Source organism: Meriones unguiculatus, chromosome 18 (assembly GCF_030254825.1).
Source record: "Meriones unguiculatus strain TT.TT164.6M chromosome 18, Bangor_MerUng_6.1, whole genome shotgun sequence".
NCBI classification, from domain to species: Eukaryota; Metazoa; Chordata; class Mammalia; order Rodentia; family Muridae; genus Meriones; species Meriones unguiculatus.
The window spans coordinates 11,189,146-11,205,758 of record NC_083365.1 but is presented as its reverse complement, the minus strand read 5'-3'; the positions used below and the strand labels follow the sequence as shown (position 1 = coordinate 11,205,758).

At 51.3% G+C, this 16,613-nt stretch overlaps 2 protein-coding genes across 3 annotated transcripts in view; one reads left to right on the top strand and one right to left on the bottom strand.

Moving 5' to 3' along the window:
- Positions 1–6,341, top strand: part of Hspa12b (heat shock protein family A (Hsp70) member 12B) — a 21,529-nt gene extending 15,188 nt beyond the window's left edge. The window contains exons 12-13 of the mRNA XM_021655142.2: positions 290–393; positions 926–6,341. Of these exons, the coding sequence (XP_021510817.1) occupies positions 290–393; positions 926–1,578 (757 nt within the window). The 3' untranslated portion in view covers positions 1,579–6,341. The remainder of the gene's footprint in view (positions 1–289; positions 394–925) is intronic.
- On the bottom strand, positions 2,635–16,613 carry Adissp (adipose secreted signaling protein). 2 transcript variants are annotated; one of them, XM_021655143.2, is made up of 6 exons: positions 16,472–16,613; positions 10,005–10,121; positions 8,162–8,304; positions 4,430–4,568; positions 3,454–3,579; positions 2,635–3,281 (listed from the first exon to the last, which is right to left on the bottom strand). In XM_021655143.2, the coding sequence occupies exons 2-6, from the start codon at positions 10,021–10,023 to the stop codon at positions 3,181–3,183; spliced, it is 528 nt and encodes a 175-aa protein (XP_021510818.1). In that variant the 5' UTR covers positions 10,024–10,121; positions 16,472–16,613; the 3' UTR covers positions 2,635–3,180. The 2 variants fall into 2 exon arrangements, with proteins under 2 accessions (XP_021510818.1, XP_021510819.1); XM_021655144.2 differs by having other exon boundaries at positions 3,454–3,576.

Below are 16,613 nucleotides of genomic sequence, written 5' to 3'. Positions count from 1 at the left end.
AAGTCTCCCACCCCACCCCATTACTCAATGTTCTTGGCTCCTCTATGCTGTTGTAAGGGTAAGCTCCTCTGCCACCTCACACATGAGCCAAGCAGACAGCAAAGTGGGCTGAGGGAGAAGACAGAGGCAAGTGGCCACTCTTTATACGCTGCGTGAACAATCACATCTGTGTTTCCTGTTGGGCAGCCCCAACAGGCTCCCTGGAGGTGTGGGCAGGGCGGGCCCCTGACTAGAAGCTGCAGCAAGCAGCTGGGCTAACCGTGGGCCTGTGGCCCCTCACCACCTACAGCGTGAACTTTGTGAAGTGGTCCTCCCAGGGGATGCTCCGGATGTCCTGCGAGGCTATGAACGAGCTGTTTCAGCCCACGGTCAGCGGGATCATCCAACACATAGGTGAGTGCGTGGTGCCCCACTCACCTCCAGATTCACTCCTCTCCTCCGTGCCTGGAAGACACCATGCATCCTTACCCAGGATGGAACCCAGCTCTTCTGGAGCCAGCACATACGGTGATAGTCTTGCCGGGCTGCAGGAGGCCTGGGGCCTCCATTTCCCCATTTTATAAACGGGGTTAAATGAGCTGTTAGTGTGTAGAGTGGGCACACTGTCCTGAACAGTGGAAATCATTCCTGCAGCAAGGGAGCAGGGAGTCGGGGAAAGAGCTAACTTAATGCCTGGTGACGCTTTAGGAGTACTGGTGGGGCCATTCATGGTGGCACACGACTTTAACACCAGCTCTCGGCAGGCAGATCAGTGTGAGTTCTAGGAAAGCCAGGGCTCTGTTACACAGAAAACCCTGTCAAAAAACAAAACAAAACAAAACAAACAAGTACTGGGGGCGGCAGCAGAAGTGTCACTTAGAGAGTGAAATGGTGGCCCTTAGTGACTGTCTCTCCCTGTCTTCCCAAACCTGTCCCTGCTCTGCAGAGATGCTGCTCGCCAAGCCTGAGGTACAGGGCGTAAAGTTGCTCTTCCTGGTGGGAGGCTTTGCGGAGTCCGCGGTGCTACAGCACGCGGTGCAGGCAGCGCTGGGCTCCCGGGGCCTGCGCGTCGTGGTCCCTCACGACGTGGGCCTCACCATCCTCAAAGGAGCAGTGCTCTTCGGCCAGGCACCGGGCGTGGTGCGGGTGCGCCGCTCCCCTCTCACGTACGGCGTGGGCGTGCTCAACCGTTTTGTGCCCGGCCACCACCCTCCGGAGAAATTGCTGGTTCGCGATGGGCGCCGCTGGTGCACAGACGTCTTCGAGCGCTTCGTGGCCGCGGAGCAGTCGGTAGCCCTGGGAGAGGAGGTGCGGCGCAGCTACTGTCCTGCCCGGCCCGGCCAGCGGCGTGTGCTCATCAACCTGTACTGCTGCGCTGCCGAGGACGCGCGCTTCATCACTGACCCTGGTGTTCGCAAGTGTGGGGCTCTCAGCCTGGAGCTCGAGCCTGAAGGCTGCCCGGAAAACGCAGGCACGTCCCCCAGCCGCCGCGAGATCCGTGCTGCCATGCAGTTCGGCGATACCGAGATCAAGGTCACTGCTGTGGATGTCAGCACCAATCGCTCTGTGCGGGCAGCCATCGACTTTCTTTCCAACTGAGGACGCACCCTTCGGCGGGGACACAGAACATGCTGGTTTTCACAGCAGAGCCCCTTTCTCCCTACCCTGAGGGAAATGTGGTGAGGACGCATGGAGACTCGCTTTGGGGTTGTGCCTTGATCTGCTGAGCGGAACACTAAAAGGTTGCCTTACCCCAAGAGGCGAGGTGCTATAAGAAGTTTGCTAAGTGAGCCTGGCTTGGCAAGTGTGTGACCATGAAGACAGACTGCAACAGAGGACCAAACACTGGCCTGAACTTGAGAGTTGAGGGGAAGGGTCAGCAGAGCTGCGGAGCCGCGGGAGGTGCAGAACCTGGGCCTCAATGTTTAAGTCCACAAACTGCTGAGCTCAAGCCACAGCAAGTCAGAGATCAATCTCATGCAGGGTTGGGGTTTGAGCCCATGCTAGAGGGACAGATGTGATAGAGCCTTCCTAGATGTGTGACTGTTAATGGCAGAGCAGCTGCTGACAGGTGAGGAGAGTACATTGTCACAGAAGGTAATTTGGAGGAGAGGTAGACAAAAGACCCACAGGAAGGCTATAAATGACATCTGCCCCCAGACCAGCCACAGGGCAGAGTTCACTGTAGTGAAGGGTAGGGGTGTCACAGCTCTGCCACATATCAGTATCTGATAAACCATGGGCCTCAGTTTCTCCTAGTGTGAAGCAATCAAGGCACTTCCTACCAACCATGGCACAGGACAGCTTTCCCTGAGAACTTCCTAGGGTGAACATAAAGCATGTGAGGTGAAGAATAGAACAGCCAGAGCGGGGACCCCGTAAGTGGGAACAGTATATGAGGCACAAGTACTAGAGAGAAGGGAAGCGGTTTTCAGCCGCACAGTTGAAAGGGACTTGGAGCCCCTGAAGAGTGCTCAATGTCCTCGGCACCTCCCACTCAGTTTAAGCAAGCAGTCCCAGGCCTAAAAGGCCTCCATGCCCTCAGGGCGCGGGTGCTGCAGCGCCTCGCAGTTCCCCTCCCTCCCGATGAGTTGGCCCATCTGTGAAGGAGAAGGTGGTCCACCAAACCCAGAGAACACAAAGCCCCCACTGACCTCTGATTATCTACTGGAATTTTTATTTATTGAGGTCTCTATCCCAACCAGTCATTTAAAAACCAAGTACCACAGACCTGAGGGGTAGGAGCTAGGAACTGTACCTCCTCACCACATCAACAGCAGTGGGGAAGGAAGATGGAGGGGCAGCAGAGATGGAGAAGGTGAGAGACAATAGCAGCAGCAATGGGGCATCAGTCTCACAGAAACAGAGCCACTCTGTCCTCTCCCAATTCCTAGCTAGAGCCCCTATGGCTTGGGGTGGAAGAGGTAAATCCCACCCCAGGTCCCTCCTCTCAGATAGCCTCCTTGGGGCTCAACCCATTTCTTCAGTCAGGAGACTCAGGCACATGGGAGAGGAGGAAGTGGGAGAGGAGACTGGGAGAGGCAGGGTGGTGGCAGGAACAAAGGCAAAAGTAGGAGGCACGAGCAAGGTGGAGCCCTGCCGTGCCCACCGGGGAGAGGTGAGGAAGCCACACCATCACGCAGCATGTCGGGGAGCAGGTGGGTTTAAGGCTCAGGCAGGCAGGCAGGCAGGCCCCAGGCCTCAGTCGAAGCCGTGCCAGTCGCTGTGTTCCGAGTCGTACTCCAGCTCGGCGCCCACGCACTTGACACCGTCCAGCAGCATGGGTGTACCGTGGTGCCGGTCTGCAAGGCAGCACCAGAAGTTAGTGTCCTGGCACCAAACAAAGTTTATCACACGGGACTTCTCCCTGGCATTAGCTGGGGATTTAGGGGAAGACCCCGCCAGCTTCAAGAATCTCTTGAAGCCGGTCTCATGTCCCCCTCCTCCAGCCAGACCTGCCCTACTCTCACTCACCCATGACCCGCGCCTGCACCATCACACGCACACAGGTGCCTGTGTCACCCTCGCAGGCCAACAGCATCTCCTCTTTGAGGACGCCTTCTCTGTGTGCTGAGTACTCACACTTGATGCTGTAACCTGCTGGAGGACAGGAATGGATAGGCAATCAGTACCTCCTCTAGACTGTCTCCAGGACTCACAGTCCCCTACACAGGAACTCTGGCTGAGCCTCTTCCAGAAAGAAGCCCAGATGGTCCCTCCAGAGCCCCCACAGAGCTGGTACAGGACTTACAAAACTTCCCATCCTTTCAACTAAGATCAGTGTACCTCTGGCCTGAGGACCTAGCATGGCTCTAAAGGTAGAAGACAGGGTGCAATTCATCCTTCTAAGAAATGGTGCCACACAGGAAAGCAGGAAGAAGGTGATGGAATCAAGAAAAGGCTGGCAGAGCAGGCTCTGAGCAGATGGATGGTGAGATGAAAGGGCTTTCTCTGTTCTTTGAAGGGCAAGCACTTAGGAAGTAGTAGTGGAGACATGGAATTGAAGGTGAGGTCAGCACTGTACCCTGAAACATTCACTGTAGTCTCCGCCAGGCTGGGAGCGAGGAGTGGGACAGGACCAGAAGCCAGGTGGAGAAGCAGCCTAGAACCCAAGAGCTAGAACTTGTGGGTTCTGGGCAGTAGCCAATCAAAAGCTCCTACAGCTCCTGAGAGAGAAGGCTGGAGGCTCGAAGATGGTTCCTCAGCGCTCCTGTCTCTGGGACCTCTCCATTAAGAGTGCCATTAGGTGAGAAGTTGCAAACCTGAAGTCCAAAAAATGGAGGCCTAGGGGCTAAAACTGCCATATTCCCACACAGGAAGCTCAAGGAGGTACCATGCCTCTCCCTTTGGCTGAGCTGCCTTTTCACCCTAGCTAGGGAAAGGTCACTCCCACTAACAGCAGGCCCTCCTGGGTGTGGGCAGGCCTTTAGCAGCCCAGTAAGGGACCTACCTTCAGGGATGGGTGTGACGCTGAGAAGCTTGAGGTGCAAGCTATGGACAGGGGCCTCCCGGACATCCTTGCTCAGCCTGCGCACTGGAGGCAGAGTGAAGGTAATCTCATACCTGTGCTGGATCTTCAGGAAGCCAGCCTGCAGCAAAAGGGGGGAAGAGAGGCACTGTCACCGCTGCTTCTCCTAGGGCATCAAGGTACACTGCCATGCTCCTGGCGGGCCCCGGCATCTGCTTCCCTGGGATTCCAACTCTCCACCGTTCTACAGTCCTAGCTCTGTGGCACAGGCCTTCTAACAATTCCCTTAAGGCCAGCACCATCCCATGCATCTGTCTTAGAGGCCCCTCAGGCCTCAGTGGTCAGTTTTATAGATAAGGATATACAAGTCAGTAAGTTACTGCCTAGAGGTCACATGGCCAACTATAGCCCTCTTGGTCACTCCTGTCCTTTGTGGTACACAGTAAGAAACCAGCCACTGGCAGGGAGGGGCAGCCTGACGCACAGCACCTGTCCAGATCGAGCAGCCCACTCAGGGACACTGGTGTTTTGACAGCATGGGATGGGAGAAAGAACTAGAGAAATGGACACTAGGGTTTGGGGAATGGCTCAGTGGTACACTATGTACTCAACATTTGTGAAACCCTGGTTGTGATCCCAAGAACCAAACAAAACCCCACAGTAAACCAGCTGTGGGAGTCCCCAGCAGGCCACAAGCTGAATATTGACCACTGACCCTGCGATCCTGTCTTCTGACACATGGTAATGGATGCCTGCCTACCTGCATACTTAAAGCTGCCAAATGAGCGGTGACCTCTGCTCATGGCCCAAGCAATTTCTGTTGTCCAGACATACTGCCAGGCAAACCAGTGCTGTCCCTCTGGGACAGATGCCTTGGGAACTTTTTGGTGTGAAGGGTCACAAGCTGAAATGCTGCTGTGAAGAGTGGTGTTTTGAAAGCTCTCTGAGATGGCAGCTCACACCTTGGCAGTAAGAAGGCCAAGGCAGTAGGACTGCCACAAGTTTAAGAGCAGTCTGAGCTATACACTGACTTTAGGCCAACCTGGCTACGCTCTCAAAACAAAGAGCTAGGGATACAGCGCAGCTGGTAGAGTGCCTGTCTAGCATGCATGGCCCTGGGCTTGATCCCAAGCACCAAATCAAATTGGGCATGTGGGGCATACCTGCAATCCCAGCACTTTGGAGGCGGGGGCAGAGGATCAGAAGTCCAAGGTCATCCTTGGCTACACAGCCAGTTCAAGGATAGCTTGGAGTACATGAGACCCTGTCTCAAAAAACAAAACAAAAAAAAACCCCACATTTTTAAAAAATTTTTCATTTATTTATTGGGGCTGAGGGTGTGGACTTGGCACATGCTATAGTACTGTGGCAGTCAGAAGACAGTTTGAAAGAGTTGGCTTCATCCTTCCACCAAGTAGGTTCTGGGGACCACACTTAGGTAGTCAGGCTGGGAATGTACCTTTATTACCCACTAAGACATGTCAACGGCTCTCAAAAATTTTTCAGGGCTAATGAGCTGGCACAGTAGATAAAAGGGTGCTCACCACTGACCTGACAACCTGAATCTGCTCCCCAGAACCCACATAGTGGAAGGAGAGAACTGACTCTTGCAAGTTGCCCTCTGACTTCCATATGTATGCTATGGCACACCTCACTGCAAAATAAATAAACTTAGAAAGGCTGGGCAGTGGTGGTGCACGCCTTTCATCCCAGCACTTGGGGGGCAGGGGCAGGCAGATCTCTGAACCAAGGCCAGACTGAACAACAGAGCAAGTTAAAGGACAGCCAGGGCTACAGAGAGTAACCCTGTCTCAAAATAAGTAAGTATAATAATTAAGTAAATAAATAATGTGAAAAGCTTACTTTAATAAAAAGGCTTTCCAGGGGCTGCTAAGATGACTTGATGGATAAGGGAACTTGCCATACAGACTGTGGACCCGAGTTCCTGCTAAGATGACTTGATGGATAAGGGAACTTGCCATACAGACTGTGGACCCGAGTTCAGTACAATGTGAAAGGGGCGAGTGGAGAACTGACTCCACAAAGTTGTTCCCTGACCTCCACATGCATGCTATGATACATGCAGTATGGTGCACACAGTAATAACGTTACAGGAAATTTTAAAGACCTTCTGGCCATACTTGTGTACTATGACCTGGGGCCCAGCTGTGACACCTGCAGAACTTACCAGGAAAATATTCAGAGATGCATAAGACAGTGTCTATCAGCACCCTGACTTACAACAGGAATGGAAACAACCAGAACACCCAAGAACATAAAAGCAGCCATGACATATGCCAAATACCAGATGGAGGTGAAAGCTCATTGGAAATTATTTCCTAGAGGCAGACAACAGTTTGCAAACAGAAGCGAGCAACAAACACCATGTGAGCCGGATGTGGTGCTGCACGCCTTTCATCCCAGCACTTGGAAGGCAGAGGCAGATGGATTTCTCTTGAGTTTCAGGCCAGCCTGGATACACAAAGGGTTCCGGAGCAGCCAGGGCTACACAGAAAAACCCTGCCTCAAAAAAACAAAAAACACAACAACAAATACTAGCTTTTGGATTCAAAGCTTTGAAAAATACACTAAAATAGTCACCATGGTCACTTCTGGGTGGAGTGCCTGTGACTTGGCCACGTTTAACCTTCCTGTCAGATGTGTTTAGTGCCTTTATTTTGTTTATTTCCCTGGGAACCATCAATTTCAGGAGACAGGATGAAGACTTTAGAGTTGGACAGAAATGAAAACAAACCTGCGACCCCTCTGAGAAGGTCAGCAAGCCCATGGGGCTGGTCTCCACAGACCAGTACTCTCACCAGAGAGCACCCCTACTCAACTCTGAGGCCCTGTCTTATTAACCAATCTGAAGGCCTCAATACCTATCCCCCCTCCCCACAACACAGCCCCTCCAAAAAAGTCCTTCCTGTCCCTTCCAAGTGGGCATGGAACCTAATAGTACCCGAGCAGTCAAAGGAACCATGCTTCTGGGTGAGTGATAAAAGCGTCCCACTAAGTCGGTTCAGGGCAAGGCTGACACAGCTTGGTAATAGTATATTTACCAGGCTCATGGCCCTCGGTTCATTTCAGATAATTAATACAAACACAAAGAGCCAAACCTGGCAAAGAGTAAAAACTAACACCTCATCATCACCATAATTAGTGACATCACATCCACAATTCCTTTCATTCTCACACCAACTTTGTAGGGTGGGAATAGCCAGCTGGGAAGATGGCTCAGCAAGTAGAGACTTGCAGCCAAGCCTGATGACCAGAGTTTGATCCTTGGAAACTGCAAAGTGGAGGAGAGACCAGACTCATGCAAGTTGTCCTCTGACCTCCATATGTGGCCGTGGCATGCATGCTCCAACAAAACAAAGACGTATAAGAAACAGAGTGAGAAAAAAAGAGGGAGGAGATAAATGGCCGCAAAGCCAAGACAGCATGCCTGATCCAGGCTCAGACACCACAGCCTCCAACCGGCCTTCTATGGTCTTGTCTATGGCCTTGTGGACTAGGCCACTGACGGCAGCCTTGAGTCAAATAACCCTTGTTTAAATTACTTAGTGATTTCCTTACCTCCCATCCTACAGAGAAAGGCTCAGGGAGAGGCAGGGATGTGCCTGTGAGCCCAGCTGTTAGATGACTAGGACAGCTTCTAGAAGCCAGGGAAGAGGAAGGAGTGAAGTTGGTGATAGGGAGGTGTTCACATACCTTGACTAGAAAGCTGTTGTCACTCTCCTGAGTAACCATGACCACAGAGTCATGTAGCTTTTCATCAAAGTGGACATGGCTCTGGGAGCCTTCTGCGTCATGGCCTGCTGCAAAGCGGATACTTCGGACTCTGGGCTTATTGCCTAGGAAGAGAAGAAGAAGGCTCTAGGGGCTGCTGGATTCCTTCAGCATCAGGAAGCCACTCCTTGTTTCCTCCCCATGCCCAGTCTGCTCTTGACATTACCCAGCACACACTGACCAGGCCCCTTTCAGGTAGATACTGTTACTCTTGAGGCTTGAGCACCCCCCATATGCACATCTACCTGTGTAGTTTCCTCGCAAAAGTGTACTCCCCAGCATATACGTAAGAAAGATTCAGGGACTAGCTGATGGACCCCTCACTTGGAGGGAAAGAGGCTGACACATTCCCTATCATCATGCCATGCAGAGTTGGACCCTCCACAGTGCCAAGCTCTACCTGGCATCTATTTTTTTTTAAATATTTTCATTTGTGTGCATGTGAGAGAGAGAGAGAGAAAGTGTCTGTCTGACTTATATGTACAATGTGTCAAGCAAGAAGGCATTGGATTTGCTAGACAGAGTGGCACATACTTTTAATCCCAGTACTTGGGAGACAGAGGCAGGTGAATCTCTGTTGAGTTCAAGACCAGCTGGCACCACATAGTAAAACCCTGTCTCAGAAAAAATAATAGTAATAATAAATTAAAAACAAAAAAAACAGCAACAACAAAGACAACAGATACACAGGAACTGGATTTATAGGTGGCTCTGAGCTGCCTGATGTGGATGCTGGAAATTCAACCCAAAGTCCTCTGCAAGAGGACTACTGAGCCATCTCCTCAGCCTCATGACACCTTCCCTTCCAGGTCTGTCAGTACATAAGACAGGCCCAGCCTGTGACTCCTGATAACTCCAACCAACCTGGGGCACAGTGATAAGAATGGACTCTAGGGAGTCTACTTGCAATGGGAAAAACAGGTGTTAAAAAACAGATTTTTGAGAAGGAAAAAAAAAAAATAACAGAAACAAAAACCCCCTGGCTATGTAAAAGAGGCTTTAGCTGGCACTCAAGATCAATGGTCACTAGCAGTTAAGAACCTGAGAAGCGTACCAGTCCACCCCCTCATGGTTTCCTCCTTTACTAGTTTTGATGAGGGTCTTTGAAGATTATTAGCTACTACTGTGGTGTGTTGGAAGTTCTAAGGCCAGAAAGGGCAGGGATTAAGACATACTGAGTGGCTGGGAGAGAGTCAAGAGCCTGGACAATCAGCCTATGGGAAAGCAAGGGCATGATCCCAGCCTTGTGACCCTCCAGGAAGGCCTTAGGCCTCTCAAGAATCTGATCCAGAGTCATTTCAATGGGAGGGCCTGGACTGACATCGGCCTAGGTTTTCTGAGACTCAGCAGAAGCCCTGCAAGATATGCATAGCCACAGTCCCGGTGAGCACCCATCAACCTGATTCTCAAATCTTACCAGGTTTGCTTTGCCTAAAACCTTCCCGATGCATGCTGAGGCCCTGAACCAGCTCTCTGATGTTCAGCCAGCCCCACATATCCTCTAAGACTGCCACCAGTGGGACAGACACACTGAAAAATGGGGACACAAAAGCATATGCTTCCACAGAACAGCAAACCGAGGAGCAAGCAGGGCTCCTGCCTGGGCTTGGGTGAACCTTTGGATCAGGCACAAGCACTGGCATATTCCGAGCAACACTGAGACATACCACATTCAGGGCTGAAATAAAGCCCAACATGCAATACTCCATCCACCAGTGGCCGCTCCAAGAGCTCATGCAGACTTCCAGACAAGAATAGCACTTACCTCTGTTGGCTGCAGCCATGGACACCCCCCCTGCCACCGGGCAAGACACACAGCTCCTGGGTGACACTGCCACTCAAACTCAGCAGCCTGCCATGCTCCAGAGACAGAGGCAGGAACCTGAGAGAGGAGGAATAAGACTACCCATCAGTCCATGGCTGGTGGGGATCAGGGGGCTTGGCTCCCTCTGGAAAACCCTTGTTGCTTTCAGACAACACAGGGACATCTGTCTGGCCCATGTAGTTACCACACACCCTCATCCCAACCCTGACTAATACTCTACTGTCCTTAGGACTCAGCCAGCTAGCATCAGTTGACAAGGTGCCAACTGATAGGTCTCATAAATCCAGCCTACCTAAGGCTGGCAGGTTAGACATCTTAGAAAGATAGAGGCTATTATTTCTGGCATTGCTGACCTCAAAGAGCAGGCCCAAGTCATATTATTCAAGTCATATACCCAGTTCAAGTGGATACAGATCAGTCAACAGTATGCTTGCAAGTGGGCAAGAATATGAGACAACCCCATAAGACATCATATTCATATTCTGGCAGTAAGTCAAGGCCACATACAGAGTCCTGTGGAGGTGTCCCCCTGTGTGAGCCTGCTATTTAGACCCTAACCTGTGTCATGGAGGCCCCTGGCTCAGCAGCCCAAAGGCTGCCTCAGTGCAAAAGTAAGTATAAGAAGAGGCTCAGTGAGATAGTGAGATGGATCAGCAGGTAAAGGCACATGCTGCCAAGCCTGATGACCTGAATTTCATCAGGAGACTCACATGGCAGAAGAGAAATAACTCCTGCACTTCTCCTCTGACCTTTATCCATATCCTGGCTAGTGCATGGGCAAGTATACACACACACACATACACACACACACACACACACACACACACACATACAAACACATACATACACACACAAATAAATAAACAAATAAAGGTAGCAAGATAAAAAAGAATAACCATGAGGCATTCTTAGGAAGCCTCTGACGGGGAAGGGTGGAGCCTATTGAAATGTCAAAAGAATACTGAGGCACCTGATGGAACAGATGGAAGATACAATGCCAGCACATGCACAGAGATTACAGGAAAAAAAAAAAAAGGTAGAAAGCAATCAAAACAAACCCAACCTCATGTGTCACCACTGAGGGCAGCAGAGTCTCAACTGTCTGCTATGGAGATAGGCAATTAAAGGGAAATAATTCAGCCTATTTCTTGTACGTTAACCACCTCTTTATTGGCAAGTTCCTGCCAATAACAAAGGACCAAATGCTAAGTCATTCTGCACGACTAAAGATACAAATGCCAGAGATAAGGACACTCAAGATACTGACCCATGAGAGGTGTGTAAGTGGCACTAAGAGATGACCCGATGATCCGAAGGAGAATGACACGAGAATGCAATGGGGAGATGTAACACTTCCCCTCACTCATTGCGGGACAACCAACATATTCACACCTCCTGATGTGAGACAGCCTGCACGAAGTCACAGCATTCCTGACAGAGGACGAAGACGCTTAGACAAGACCTAACTGAGCCTCTTCACCCAGCTTCTTAACCAAAACCACAGGACTGTGGAACAAATTAAATAACTGTGAGCATGCAATGAGACCATCAGAAGGCAGAAAAAGCCACAGGACAACTGACCTGTTTCTTTTAAAATGCAAGCAGGGGTGCGGGAGTGGGGAGACTGCTCTAGATATGGAACTGGGCCACAGCCTGTTTCCGTTTGTTTGCAAATAAAGCTTCATTGGGTCACAACCCCTCTTGTTCACTTGTATGTCATTTGTGACTTCTTTTGCACTGAAGCAAAACTACTTTGAATAGTTGTGATATAGACCTTATGGCCTACACAGTTTAAAAGGTTTATCTACCAACCTATGTTAGATTAACACACATATAAGGCAGCAAGAAAGCAGAAAAATCTACAAGAAATCTGACTCCCTTCACCTCATCAGCTACAAGAAATGGTGGAAGGGGTTTCTAACTGCCTATTAAGAGACAATATTTGAAGGGCTGGGTGGTTCAGTGGTTAAATGTACTGTTCCTGCAGAGGACCGGAGTTTGAGTCCTAGAACACATGTCAGATAGCTCACAATCATCAAGTTACTCCAACTCCGGGGAACCCGAAAGCCTCTGCTGGCCTCCCACACAGACACATACATACAATTAAAAATGAAACCTGGGGAGGGGAGTGGACATTTGGATGCTGAATGTGGTGGCTTTCATCTCAGTACTTGGAAGGCAGAGGCAGGTGGATCTCTGTGAGTCTGAGGCCAGCCTGGTCTACACAGTGAGACACTACTAAGAAAGAGAGAGACAGAGACAAAAACACAATATTCAGAAACCTGGAGATGTAACTCAGTAGTACAGAGCCTGCTTATCATGTGGCATTGCCACAGCATTGCACAAATTAATTAAAATATATTAAGAAGGGCTAGAACAATGGCTAAGAGCACTTGTTGCTCTTACAGAGGACCCACATTCAGCTCCCAGCACCCACACAGCAGCTCAAAACCCGGGGACTGGTGCCCTTCTAACCTCCTCAGCTGTATAGAAAGTTTGAAGCCAGTCTGAATACTGATGTTATTCAGTGAGATAATGGCATTGTACTATATATATATATATATATATCCATGTTTTTCAGAGAAGCACAATGACATGTTTAGAGATGAGTGACCTTGGATAATCCAGAGAATGTAGAGAAACTACAGGGTAGCATTATAGTCAGTGGCTGAGACTGTCCAGGGCATGAACTCAAGGTCCCCTAAGTACTGTGCAGTCCGGGGGACCCCTGGGAATAGAATTGGCCTTTCTTTCTTCCCTACTGCCTGTTGCCAGACAAGTCCACCCAGACCCCTACCATGGTTAGGATGTTCACAGCTTGGGTCCCAGGATGGCCATGGTAGAAAGAGACCTGGAGAGATGCATCTTGGAATTCCAAGATTCCAAACTCTGGGGGGCAGAAGTAGCCAGAACAGGAACAGGCACCACCAACACCCTCCCAGAAACTTGTTCTCAGGCCCTGGAATGGCCCTACTCACCTCTGGCGAGGGTTGCTTATGGTCAGCTTGCCTCCAGGGAACCTAGCCTTAGAAAGAGTGGACTCCTATTACCATTCCAGCCGCTTCCTAAAGTGGTAGGTTCCAGGCTGGGACAAGTGACCAGAGCGGCTGGCCCTCTCCCTTGCAGTGGCTATTTGAGACAGGCTTCTGCAGCCATCGGACAGCCACAGCCCAGTGTCTGTAAGGTTCTCCCATCTCCCAAGACACTTCTAGATGTGGATGACCAGTGGCCGGTGAACAAAGGCTCCCATGATCCCTTTTAACAAAACAGTCTGACCTGGAGGGCCTTTCCTCAGGCCCTCAACCAGAAATTCCCCGACTCCCATCTATACCTAAGCTCAGGCCCAGGCCCAGCTTCTTCTTTTTAGGAAAGCAACACACACCCTACTCCAAGTCCCAGGAAAGGCCTAGCAGTGTCCCCCTCCCTCTGTGATTGCTTGTTTCCAATCTTTCCCATCATAAAGAGCAGTGGCTGTATGTAGCTTTGCCAAATGTCTCCATCAGAGCACTGGAGAGGAAGACAAATTCAGTTTAAATTGTTGATTGAATTAATGAATGACATCCTAAGGGAAGCCCAACTAGGGCAGATATGGCGTGATGAGGGCCAGTGATTCTCAGGAACTTCTCACCCTAATCTCTTAGCCAACTCTTACTCTGGAAGGCAACCTGCTCCCAACTGAGGTTTCCTTTTACTCTTTTTCTGGAGGGTTACGACAGTCAGTTGGTTCCCTCCCATGCCCGCCTCAAGATGAGCAAGCTGCTGAAAGCAATACCACCATTTCCTGCAGTGGCCAGGACTTGAAGGAGAGCCATCACCCAGGAACTGCCTGTAACCCTAAGAACTGCAGGGGCCCACAAGAGCCTGGAAAAAGCAAACCTCTTTTCACAACAGAAAGTCTGCCAGTGACCGCCCCTGGGGAGCTATACCCATCCACACAAATTCCTCATTAGAAGCAGGAAAAGAGGTCACTGGGCCTCTCCTGCTGTAGCCCTGTCCACAGGGAACTGCTAGGCCACCTCACAACCCCTAGTCTTGCCATGCCTCCGGCCTATACCTGTGCTAGCCAAGTTCCCATTGTCACCAAAACCACACAGACCACCTCCTCTCCTGGGAGCAGCATGCAATCAAATTCAGATTCTGCCCTTGCTGGTGAGGCACTCTATTCTCCAATAGAGTAAGCACTCGCCTTTTCTTCCCAAGGCTTGGTACAGTTGTGCCCAGAACACTGTAAAAATGACCCCACTCTCTACTCTCCTCCCTCAACCTCAGAGCTTTGTTTTTGTTTGCAAAAACAAGCTGGTTCTGAAAGCAAAGGCAATTTCAATGGAAGATAGGCACCAAAAGAGAGAACTTCCGGTCACTCTTGGAGGAGCCCTCTGGGAGCTCAGTTTCTCAGAAACTAGCTAAGAGGTTAAGGGGGCCTCTCTCCCCTTCCCTCCTTCCATTCCCAGGGTAGCCAGGCTCCAGGAAGACTACAGAGGAGGCTGCTGTGGGGCCTTTTCTTCTTTAGTCCCCTCACCTAAGCCAATGTCCTTAGATGGCTATCAACAAATCAGGAGTGAGAGGAGAGAAAATTGGGTATGGCAGCAGGCAAACTTGGGAAGTAGAGACAGAAGGATCAGGAGTCAAAGTCATCCTTGGATACACAGTGATTTTGAGGACGGCCTGAGCTATCGGAGACAATATCTCTTAATTAATTAAACAAAACAAAACAAACAAACAGAAACCATACAAGTCAAGTGAGATCCTGAACAGTTGCAGGATGGGGAAGCTTGAACAGCTAAGGCCTTGGGGCTTCTTCGGCTACAGGTGCTCTAGGGGAAAACTGGAGTAACAGAAAACCCAGCAGAGGGAGGTCACTTTGAGGCCACTTTTCCAAAGAACTAGCATGTGGGTAAACAGCTGGATGGTTACAGAAAAATCCAGTGTCCTCAGTTTTATAAGGCCTTGCCCCTGTCCAGTCCTGGCTGCAACCCCAGGCCCTATTCTAGCACTCAAACTCCAAGCTGAGAGCCTATCCACGGCAAAATGGAACTCTTGAATTGTGACTCTCTACATCCTGATTACCCACCTCTTTCCAAAGGCAGCCCCCAATCTCCCAGGTAACACAACGCCAATTTCAACTTGTCCTGTGTGTGTGTCCTGTGTGAGTCTCCCCTCTCAAGCATTCTTCAATCACCGTTCTCAACCTATTAGGGGCCTTTCTCTAAGCCAGAGCAGAAAACAACCTTCTATTCGCCCTACTGCCTCCTCCTTTACACCCATCCTGGGATCCAGTCACAGCTCAGTCACTCAGCCCCGCAGAAGCTCATGCCCAGCATCCCCTTGAGGCTCAAAGAAGATCATCCACTGAAGTCTCAGACAGGAAGGGCCACACTGAGGTCATATGTAGAGGCAATCTTCTATTAACTCGGCTGTAATCTATCTTCGAAGTCCCCTTCCCTGAAGCCAACGATGCTAGGATGGTGTGGGTGTTTGCTCTCGCAAACAGTGGAGGGAAAGGTTGACCTGCGAAAAGGGTGTTGCTGCCTCCTGTCTACCAACAAGTGCTGCTGTCCTCCGCCCAGCATCCACTTCCCACGTTGACCTCAGCCAAATGAGGGTGCTTGGATTCCTCTGGCCTCTAGATTGACTTTTCCACCCAAGAGGCAGAGGCCACCCAGGGAAAGCTGCTCCTGATATCCCTCCCTCCCTCCCACCCCCCCTACCCCCCACCCAACCCGCCCCCTGGCGCGCTCCTTCATGCAATACCCATCTATCCACATCCCACCGCCAAGATTAAAGAGGAAAGACTCAGGCTGTCCAGCCGAGCCCTGTTCACCTGCAAGAGCACTGGTCCGGAACCTGAATCAAACCATTTCTGCGAGACACTGGGGAGGCACGAGCCCTACGTCCTTTCGTACCGCCATCGCTGTGGGTGTGGCACTCCCCACCCCACTATCATTGTCTTCTCGAGGGACAGGAGCGGCGGCACCTGCTTCAGACGTGCCCACACCAAGGACAAGGCCGCGGCTCTGTCCACCTGAGATAATGCCCTGCGCTCTCCGAGCTCGCCTGACTGACGCAGGAGTCTCCCGAGCCGACACTCCCAACATCAACATCCTCCTCATGATCGCGCCCAAGCACCGAAGGCTCAGAAGCTACTCTTCCAAGGTCACTTAGAGACGTGGGGACCGGAGGGGAAGGAGAGGTCAGCCCCATAGACGCCCCCACCCTCAGGTGTCCCTTGAACCCTGCCAGCTAACCGTCACTTGTACCCAGGACCCCACATCCCCCACCCCATCCCGTTCCTGCAGAGTTCCCCGGGCCAGAAGGCAGAGCCTCCAGCTCCAGCGCAGCAGAGGATTTCAGACCCAGGAGCCGGCCCTGGTGCGCTAGGCGGAGCAGGGAGGGCCCGTCTCACCTACCGGGCGAGCCCTGCGGCTAGGCGGGCAGAAACGACCGCGGAGGCGGCGGCGGCAGCCGAGCGGCTCTGGAGCGCGAGGAAGAGCCCCGCGCCGCAGCAGCCTCGCGCCACGCCCTCTCCCACTTCATTGGCTTGAGGGGAGT

Bases quoted from the DNA above. Each gene is read 5' to 3' on its own strand.
- Adissp (XM_021655143.2), bottom strand. The intron at 4,569-8,161 runs GTATGTGAACAC...CTTTTGCTGCAG, and splicing joins ACAACAGCTTTCTAGTCAAG to GCTGGCTTCCTGAAGATCCA. The intron at 3,580-4,429 runs GTAGGTCCCTTA...CCTGTCCTCCAG, and splicing joins CGTCACACCCATCCCTGAAG to CAGGTTACAGCATCAAGTGT.